The sequence below is a fragment of the Bufo bufo genome, chromosome 3 (assembly GCF_905171765.1).
Source record: "Bufo bufo chromosome 3, aBufBuf1.1, whole genome shotgun sequence".
NCBI lineage: Eukaryota > Metazoa > Chordata > Amphibia > Anura > Bufonidae > Bufo > Bufo bufo.
The window spans coordinates 702,956,712-702,968,016 of NC_053391.1; the positions used below are offsets into that span (position 1 = coordinate 702,956,712).

The following is an 11,305-nucleotide window of genomic DNA, read 5'->3' on the forward strand; positions in this document are numbered from 1 at the left end:
TACTGACCCCATATAACACCGCCAGTAAGTGTGCTCCAATACTGACCCATATGACTCTGCCAGTAAGTGTGCTCCAATACTGACCCATATGACTCTGCCAGTAAGTGTGCTCCAATACTGACCCATATGACACCGCCAGTAAGTGTGCTCCAATACTGACCCATATGACACCGCCAGTAAGTGTGCTCCAATACTGACCCATATGACACCGCCAGTAAGTGTGCTCCAATACTGACCCATATGACACCGCCAGTAAGTGTGCTCCAATACTGACCCATATGACACCGCCAGTAAGTGTGCTCCAATACTGACCCATATGACACCGCCAGTAAGTGTTCTCCAATACTGACCCATATAACACCGCCAGTAAGTGTGCTCCAATACTGACCCATATGACTCTGCCAGTAAGTGTGCTCCAATACTGACCCATATGACTCTGCCAGTAAGTGTGCTCCAATACTGACCCATATGACACCGCCAGTAAGTGTGCTCCAATACTGACCCATATGACACCGCCAGTAAGTGTGCTCCAATACTGACCCATATGACTCTGCCAGTAAGTGTGCTCCAATACTGACCCATATGACACCGCCAGTAAGTGTGCTCCAATACTGACCCATATGACACCGCCAGTAAGTGTGCTCCAATACTGACCCATATGACACCGCCAGTAAGTGTGCTCCAATACTGACCCATATGACACCACCAGTAAGTGTGCTCCAATACTGACCCCATATGACACCGCCAGTAAGTGTGCTCCAATACTGACCCATATGACGCCTCCAGTAAGTGTGCTCCAATACTGACCCATATGACGCCTCCAGTAAGTGTGCTCCAATACTGACCCATATGACACCGCCAGTAAGTGTGCTCCAATACTGACCCCATATAACACCGCCAGTAAGTGTGCTCCAATACTGATCCATATGACACCGCCAGTAAGTGTGCTCCAATACTGACCCATATGACTCTGCCAGTAAGTGTGCTCCAATACTGACCCATATGACACCGCCAGTAAGTGTGCTCCAATACTGACCCATATGACTCTGCCAGTAAGTGTGCTCCAATACTGACCCATATGACTCTGCCAGTAAGTGTGCTCCAATACTGACCCATATGACACTGCCAGTAAGTGTGCTCCAATACTGACCCATATGACACTGCCAGTAAGTGTGCTCCAATACTGACCTCAAATGACACCGCCAGTAAGTGTGCTCCAATACTGACCCATATGACACCGCCAGTAAGTGTGCTCCAATACTGACCCATATGACACCGCCAGTAAGTGTGCTCCAATACTGACCCCATATGACACCGCCAGTAAGTGTGCTCCAATACTGACCCATATGACACCGCCAGTAAGTGTGCTCCAATACTGACCCATATGACGCCTCCAGTAAGTGTGCTCCAATACTGACCCATATGACACCGCCAGTAAGTGTGCTCCAATACTGACCCATATGACACCGCCAGTAAGTGTGCTCCAATACTGACCCATATGACACCGCCAGTAAGTGTGCTCCAATACTGACCCCATATAACACCGCCAGTAAGTGTGCTCCAATACTGACCCATATGACACCGCCAGTAAGTGTGCTCCAATACTGACCCATATGACTCCGCCAGTAAGTGTGCTCCAATACTGACCCATATGACACCGCCAGTAAGTGTGCTCCAATACTGACCCCATATAACACCGCCAGTAAGTGTGCTCCAATACTGACCCATATGACACCGCCAGTAAGTGTGCTCCAATACTGACCCATATGACACCGCCAGTAAGTGTGCTCCAATACTGACCCATATGACACCGCCAGTAAGTGTGCTCCAATACTGACCCATATGACACCGCCAGTAAGTGTGCTCCAATACTGACCCATATGACACCGCCAGTAAGTGTGCTCCAATACTGACCCATATGACACCGCCAGTAAGTGTGCTCCAATACTGACCCATATGACTCTGCCAGTAAGTGTGCTCCAATACTGACCTCAAATGACACCGCCAGTAAGTGTGCTCCAATACTGACCTATATGACACCGCCAGTAAGTGTGCTCCAATACTGACCCCATATAACACCGCCAGTAAGTGTGCTCCAATACTGACCCATATGACACCGCCAGTAAGAGTGCTCCAATACTGACCCATATAACACTGCCAGTAAGTGTGCTCCAATACTGACCCATATGACACCGCCAGTAAGTGTGCTCCAATACTGACCCATATGACACCGCCAGTAAAAGTGCTCCAATACTGACCCATATGACTCTGCCAGTAAGTGTGCTCCAATACTGACCCATATAACACCGCCAGTAAGTGTGCTCCAATACTGAACCATATGACACCGCCAGTAAGTGTGCTCCAATACTGACCCATATGACACCGCCAGTAAGTGTGCTCCAATACTGACCCATATGACACCGCCAGTAAGTGTGCTCCAATACTGACCCATATGACACCGCCAGTAAGTGTGCTCCAATACTGACCTATATGACACCGCCAGTAAGTGTGCTCCAATACTGACCCATATGACACCGCCAGTAAGTGTGCTCCAATACTGACCCATATGACACCGCCAGTAAGTGTGCTCCAATACTGACCCATATGACACCGCCAGTAAGTGTGCTCCAATACTGACCCATATGACGCCTCCAGTAAGTGTGCTCCAATACTGACCCATATGACACCGCCAGTAAGTGTGCTCCAATACTGACCCATATGACACCGCCAGTAAGTGTGCTCCAATACTGACCCATATAACACCGCCAGTAAGTGTGCTCCAATACTGACCCATATAACACCACCAGTAAGTGTGCTCCAATACTGATCCATATGACACCGCCAGGAAGAGTGCTCCAATACTGACCTATATGACACCGCCAGTAAGTGTGCTCCAATACTGACCCATATAACACCGCCAGTAAGAGTGCTCCAATACTGACCCATATGACACCGCCAGTAAGTGTGCTCCAATACTGACCCATATGACGCCTCCAGTAAGTGTGCTCCAATACTGACCCATATGACACCGCCAGTAAGTGTGCTCCAATACTGACCCCATATGACACCGCCAGTAAGTGTGCTCCAATACTGACCCATATGACTCCGCCAGTAAGTGTGCTCCAATACTGACCCATATGACTCCGCCAGTAAGTGTGCTCCAATACTGACCCCATATGACACCGCCAGTAAGTGTGCTCCAATACTGACCCCATATGACACCGCCAGTAAGTGTGCTCCAATACTGACCCATATAACACCGCCAGTAAGTGTGCTCCAATACTGACCCCATATGACACCGCCAGTAAGTGTGCTCCAATACTGACCCATATAACACCGCCAGGAAGAGTGCTCCAATACTGACCCATATGACACCGCCAGTAAGTGTGCTCCAATACTGACCCATATAACACCGCCAGTAAGTGTGCTCCAATACTGATCCATATGACACCGCCAGTAAGTGTGCTCCAATACTGACCCATAAGACACCGCCAGTAAGTGTGCTCCAATACTGACCCATATGACACCGCCAGTAAGTGTGCTCCAATACTGACCCCATATGACACCGCCAGTAAGTGTGCTCCAATACTGACCCATATGACTCCGCCAGTAAGTGTGCTCCAATACTGACCCATATGACGCCTCCAGTAAGTGTGCTCCAATACTGACCCATATGACGCCTCCAGTAAGTGTGCTCCAATACTGACCCCATATGACACCGCCAGTAAGTGTGCTCCAATACTGACCCATATGACACCGCCAGTAAGTGTGCTCCAATACTGACCCATATGACACCGCCAGTAACTGTGCTCCAATACTGACCCCATATGACACCGCCAGTAAGTGTGCTCCAATACTTACCCATATAACACCGCCAGGAAGAGTGCTCCAATACTGACCCATATGACACCGCCAGTAAGTGTGCTCCAATACTGACCCATATGACACCGCCAGTAAGTGTGCTCCAATACTGACCCCATATGACACCGCCAGTAAGTGTGCTCCAATACTGACCCCATATGACACCGCCAGTAAGTGTGCTCCAATACTGATCCATATGACACCGCCAGTAAGTGTGCTCCAATACTGACCCATATGACACCGCCAGTAAGTGTGCTCCAATACTGACCCATATAACACCGCCAGTAAGTGTGCTCCAATACTGACCCATATGACACCACCAGTAAGTGTGCTCCAATACTGACCCATATAACACCGCCAGTAAGTGTGCTCCAATACTGACCCATATAACACCGCCAGTAAGTGTGCTCCAATACTGACCCATATGACACCGCCAGTAAGTGTGCTCCAATACTGACCCATATAACACCGCCAGTAAGTGTGCTCCAATACTGATCCATATGACACCGCCAGTAAGTGTGCTCCAATACTGACCCATATGACGCCTCCAGTAAGTGTGCTCCAATACTGACCCATATGACACCGCCAGTAAGTGTGCTCCAATACTGACCCATATGACACCGCCAGTAAGTGTGCTCCAATACTGATCCATATGACACCGCCAGTAAGTGTGCTCCAATACTGATCCATATGACACCGCCAGTAAGTGTGCTCCAATACTGACCCATATGACACCGCCAGTAAGTGTGCTCCAATACTGACCCCATATAACACCGCCAGTAAGTGTGCTCCAATACTGACCCATATGACACCGCCAGTAAGTGTGCTCCAATACTGACCCATATGACACCGCCAGTAAGTGTGCTCCAATACTGACCCCATATAACACCGCCAGTAAGTGTGCTCCAATACTGACCCATATAACACCGCCAGTAAGTGTGCTCCAATACTGACCCATATGACACCGCCAGTAAGTGTGCTCCAATACTGACCCATATGACACCGCCAGTAAGTGTGCTCCAATACTGACCCATATGACACCGCCAGTAAGTGTGCTCCAATACTGACCCATATGACACTGCCAGTAAGTGTGCTCCAATACTGACCCATATGACACCGCCAGTAAGTGTGCTCCAATACTGACCCATATGACACCGCCAGTAAGTGTGCTCCAATACTGATCCATATGACACCTCCAGTAAGTGTGCTCCAATACTGACCCATATGACGCCTCCAGTAAGAGTGCTCCAATACTGACCCATATAACACCGCCAGTAAGTGTGCTCCAATACTGACCCCATATGACACCGCCAGTAAGTGTGCTCCAATACTGACCCATATAACACCGCCAGTAAGTGTGCTCCAATACTGACCTCAAATGACACCGCCAGTAAGTGTGCTCCAATACTGACCCATATGACACCACCAGTAAGTGTGCTCCAATACTGACCCATATGACACCGCCAGTAAGTGTGCTCCAATACTGACCCATATGACACCTCCAGTAAGTGTGCTCCAATACTGACCCATATGACACCGCCAGTAAGTGTGCTCCAATACTGACCCATATGACACCGCCAGTAAGTGTGCTCCAATACTGACCCATATGACGCCTCCAGTAAGTGTGCTCCAATACTGACCCATATGACACCGCCAGTAAGTGTGCTCCAATACTGACCCATATGACTCCGCCAGTAAGTGTGCTCCAATACTGACCCATATGACTCTGCCAGGAAGAGTGCTCCAATACTGACCCATATGACACCGCCAGTAAGTGTGCTCCAATACTGACCCATATGACTCCGCCAGTAAGTGTGCTCCAATACTGACCCATATGACTCTGCCAGTAAGTGTGCTCCAATACTGACCCCATATAACACCGCCAGTAAGTGTGCTCCAATACTGACCCATATGACGCCTCCAGTAAGTGTGCTCCAATACTGACCCATATGACACCGCCAGTAAGTGTGCTCCAATACTGACCCATATGACTCCGCCAGTAAGTGTGCTCCAATACTGACCCATATGACACCGCCAGTAAGTGTGCTCCAATACTGACCCATATGACTCTGCCAGTAAGTGTGCTCCAATACTGACCCATATGACTCCGCCAGTAAGTGTGCTCCAATACTGACCCCATATGACACCGCCAGTAAGAGTGCTCCAATACTGACCCATATGACTCTGCCAGTAAGTGTGCTCCAATACTGACCCATATGACACCGCCAGTAAGTGTGCTCCAATACTGACCCATATAACACCGCCAGTAAGTGTGCTCCAATACTGACCCCATATGACTCCGCCAGTAAGTGTGCTCCAATACTGACCCATATGACACCGCCAGTAAGTGTGCTCCAATACTGACCCATATGACACCGCCAGTAAGTGTGCTCCAATACTGACCCATATGACTCCGCCAGTAAGTGTGCTCCAATACTGACCCATATGACGCCTCCAGTAAGTGTGCTCCAATACTGACCCATATGACGCCTCCAGTAAGTGTGCTCCAATACTGACCCATATGACGCCTCCAGTAAGTGTGCTCCAATACTGACCCATATGACACCGCCAGTAAGAGTGCTCCAATACTGACCCATATGACACCGCCAGTAAGTGTGCTCCAATACTGACCCATATGACGCCTCCAGTAAGTGTGCTCCAATACTGACCCATATGACGCCTCCAGTAAGTGTGCTCCAATACTGACCCATATGACACCGCCAGTAAGTGTGCTCCAATACTGACCCCATATAACACCGCCAGTAAGTGTGCTCCAATACTGACCCATATGACACCGCCAGTAAGAGTGCTCCAATACTGACCCATATGACACCGCCAGTAAGTGTGCTCCAATACTGACCTATATCACACCGCCAGTAAGTGTGCTCCAATACTGACCCATATAACACCGCCAGTAAGTGTGCTCCAATACTGACCCATATGACACCGCCAGTAACTGTGACCTAATCCAATACTGCCCCCTGTGGTCTTCACCAGTAACTGTGACCTCATCCAATACTGCCCCCTGTGGTCTTCACCAGTAACTGTGACCTCATCCAATACTGCCCCCTGTGGTCTCCAATAGTAACTGTGACCTCATCCAATACTGCCCCCTGTGGTCTTCACCAGTAACTGTGACCTCATCCAATACTGCCCCCTGTGGTCTTCACCAGTAACTGGGACCTCATCCAATACTGCCCCCTGTGGTCTTCACCAGTAACTGGGACCTCATCCAATATTGCCCTCTGTGGTCTCCAATAGTAACTGTGACCTAATCCTATACTGCCCCCTGTGGTCTCCACCAGTAACTGTGACCTAATCCAATACTGCCCCCTGTGGTGTCCACCAGTAACTGTGACCTCATCCAATACTGCCCCCTGTGGTCTTCACCAGTAACTGGGACCTCATCCAATACTGCCCCCTGTGGTCTCCACCAGTAACTGTGACCTAATCCAATACTGCCCCCTGTGGTCTTCACCAGTAACTGGGACCTCATCCAATACTGCCCCCTGTGGTCTCCAATAGTAACTGTGACCTAATCCAATATTGCCATGTAATTCAAAAGATGGGGGCACATCCAAAAATAAAGAAAGAGTGCCGGCTCACGGTATGTAATGCACAATATACCAAAGAAGAAGAAAAAGAATACCGAAACAGGAGCCGCACATCTAAAAAATTTGCAAATTTATTCAAGGAAACAGACACAACACAAAGTAGGTTAAAATCGTTGTATACAACAAATCTAGGCCATGTGAACCGGGTATCGGCACATGCCCATCTGACTCACCACAAACTCATAAACAGACCCCCACATCCATAAGCATATAACAATGTAAAGTGCATGTAATTCAATAAATAAGACTCAAATACTTATCATAAAAATGGCATGATGGGGGGGGGGCATGCGTGGTGGTCAGAAGAAGAGCCCAACGCGTATCGCCAGACTTGCTGGCTTCCTCAGGAGAGCCTAATCCTTGATGGCCCATGGTCAGATATATATGAACTAAGTAATCAAATAATGATACATTTTACCTGCGTCCTGATCCCAGATCCCGCCCCCTCTTTCCATCTGGGATCAGGACGCAGGTAAAATGTATCCTAGGGCGCAATTTAGCAGGGGGCACCAGAACCGTGCGGTTTAAAAAAAAACAAAAAACGTTGGTTAAGTGGCCGGCGGCGCCCCTCATGCTGCACAAATGCAGTACGCAGCCCTGCAGGGTATTGCGATGTGAGGTCACGGTTAATAGGCATACGAGGGTTACTCACAGTTTGTAGGGAGACCCTGGGCAGCATACAGCAGTGATGGAGAGGCTGGCACAGTAGTCCTCTGAGGCACTCTCTGTATATAGGGACCAGGCCTGATGGTAGACAAGGTGCCCTGGGTGTTGCAGATGTTTAATGTGCCTAGGGCAAGGTCCCTTTAAGGTTTTTGACGCCAGTGCCTGTAACGGTGGCACACTGGTTGATGACAGTGGTAATAAGTGAGGAACACGTTGTTATGGTGAACCAAAACTTCCTTTACTGGAAACAGTTAACTTTATACAGTCTTTTATAAGTTCAGTTCCATATAGCAGGATCACATCACAAGCAGGCTTTCACATCAATGGCAGGAAACAATGTTCTTTGCAAGATACTCAGAGGGTAAAACAACACTCACAGATCAGGCTGTACCTTCTCCTCAGAAATACTGTACACTGTTCCTCAGAACTCCTGTCTGTCTTTATCCCAAGGCCCGTATGCCCTAATGCTGGCTTTATCCTTGGTAGAAAACTTCCTCTCGTATATATCCTTGCTTCAAGTATAAATCCTTCTGCCCTTCAGCTCACTTGTCTAGCTGGAATACTGGCTCTGCTTTGCTTATGGGAACTTGGTTTTCTCAGGAGGCAACTCTTCCCCTGGTGTCAATCTTCTGAGCTAACTCTGGCTCAATATACTCAGGCAGGCTGATCCACACTCACTAGCCTCCTGGATTACACTACTAGAAGCCTGGGCTGTCTAGCTGCATGTCTGGATGTGGCCCTCAGCTTCTCTCTGGCTAAGGTGCACACTCCATTCTGTCTCTACACAGACTCCTGACTACACAGACTGACCCCTCCCTGTCTGGGTCTAAATATATATACCAGGGGTTCCCTAGCTCCCTCTAGTGTCTAGGATGCTGAACTATACCCTAATAGGCCTGCTACACATGTCACAGGAAAATACACATAAATACATATTAAAATGCATTACTGTGAAATACACTGCCACTGTCCCACATGAGGTGGAGAACAACGTGGGCCAATTGACCCTTGTGTAGGGCCCACATTTACCTAGTGGGACACTACATACCCCGTTGCTGTAGCGTTGCCCGTCCTCGGCGCAACACAAGGGGCCCTGCCCAGCTGGAAACTGCACCTGAAAGACAAAAATACTGCAAAGCAGGAACACACATCTACATTTGCAAATACACATATATATATCAGGCAGCTCCGCTGGCTAAGGAACAGATCCGGTGAAAAGGGGCATCGTTCTCTTCTCTCAGGATAGTATAAGGGAACAGGGGGCGCTGACCTGGTGCAGCGTATCAAGGATACCAGGATAGTCCATAATAAAATATAATAGACCCATAAAACAGCATCTCAGAGGCCCACATAAATTAGAGTCATCTCTGGGCACATCACTTGAAGTTATGATTTGCATATAAAAGTCCACATTATTTAAATGTCATATAAAATGGTGCTGCAATGTCCCTATTCAACCTGAAAAGGGGGTTAAAAAGGGTTAAGTGCAAATAAAATAACAAGCAGGCACAACTTGGCTTAAGTTCTGAAACCAGGCAGGGGGTCATGTAAACAGCATGGCAGCAGAGCAATTGGTATTTTCAGTGGCCTACCACCACCACTGAGCCGTGGGAAACTGGCAGCAGCTCATAGGGCCAAAACGAAGGACTCCTGTCCTGAAAGGGTTAAATCCTCAGCAATAAGGGTCCCTCAGCAAAAATCAAACATTGCCTGGCAGGCCTATCTACAGGTATTTATCACGTCCACTAGAGTCATCACTGGTGGGACATCCTGTTTCTGCTTGTAAATTGGGCCTGATACGAGGATCCACATATGGCTGGGCCCACAAAATTGTATTAGGCGGTAGCTGAAGCATAAATGGACCCCTTACTGGTATAGGCCCCATAGGCCTAGGGGTAAATATTGTGGGTGACTCCACGGGCCTAGGCATCAATACAGTTGGAGGCTCCGCTGGTCTGGGTGTAACCGCTGCAGGAGGCTCTGTGGGTTCAAGTGTCACTGACTGTACGGGAAGGTTCCTGGCGTAGGTAAGCTTTACTGGTGCCGCGACACCAGCGGCAGTTACAATGGATAGCTTACGGGCAGGTACGGGCACTCTTACCTCTGGCTCCGAGGCACCCGAATTTTTAACTGTGTCTTTCCTTTCACTTGGCGGAGACGGCACTCTGGAAATGGCAAGTTGGCGCAGGCCACGAAGTTGGAGTTCGAGCCGAACAATCTGATCCTCCAGGCTTTCAGAGGCTGCTTCGCTGTTGGGATCCTCCGCTGTCGCTGCAGGTGCAGTTAAGGGATCCGGTCTGTCTGGCACGGCCGCCGCAGGTTTCAGCGCCGCGTCTGCCCTTTTTCCCTTGCGGATATCTTCCAGCGCAGCGTGGAACCGCTCCAGGTTTTCAAGTTCTTTAATGGTCTTCTCCCGGTGGGCCAGTTCAGGTGAGGGATACGGGCTCACCCATTTTTCTACGACAGTAGGTTGCCATAACACATTCGGGCCAATGAAGGAGCCCCGCTCTTGGAACGTGTTATGGGCCGGTTCTGTTGGGTGCTCCGGTTTGCGTCCCGGACTGGTGGGCTCATCGGGCTCTTCCCAATCTTCTGGTCCCGGCTTGGGGCGGGTCACAGCAGTTGCGTAGGGGCCTCGCAGGCCCTCGGCAGGGGTGAACTCTACCTCCTCTCCCTTGCGGAGGTTATGTAGATACTCAGGGAGGTAGCTGCGCTTCACTGACCTCCGGTTCACAAACAAGTCTCTGCCGGTAGTGTAATCCTTAATGAAACCGAAGCCTCGGTCCTTGTCGAAGGTCACCACTACCCCCATTCTCCTTTCCAGGCGGGGTTACGTAGTGGTGTGTCGATTGTATAAGGTCTTTGCCAATTCTTCAAAGTATATCTTTGTGCGCGTGGTCTTTTTAATAGCGGCCTCCCGCACCTCCGCCATCAGGGCAGACCATTGCATAGAGGGCCTGGCAAAATCCTTCCATGAGCCGAAGTAGGGCTCTGGCTGTGCTCCTGGCGACAGGCAGGTGGGTCTCTCCGGTCCCGGAGAGTAGGCCGGTGGAGCGTCCTCTTGCTCCATTTTAGCAGAATCCATCTTTGGTACAACAGGTGCGGCCAATACGTCAGAGCAATCCTCACTCCTCAACATGCTCGATCCTTCTCTGGAGAGCGAC

The 11,305-nt window shown here is 49.4% G+C and overlaps 1 protein-coding gene across 1 annotated transcript; it reads right to left on the reverse strand.

Moving 5' to 3' along the window:
* Nucleotides 1-9,590: 9,590 nt before the first annotated feature.
* LOC120994138 (Y-box-binding protein 2-A-like) lies at nucleotides 9,591-10,953 on the reverse strand. Its single transcript, XM_040422592.1, has 2 exons — nucleotides 10,243-10,953; nucleotides 9,591-9,599 (listed from the first exon to the last, which is right to left on the reverse strand). Exons 1-2 carry the CDS (start codon nucleotides 10,951-10,953, stop codon nucleotides 9,591-9,593), a joined length of 720 nt encoding a protein of 239 aa, XP_040278526.1.
* Between the last annotated feature and the right edge of the window lie 352 nt (nucleotides 10,954-11,305).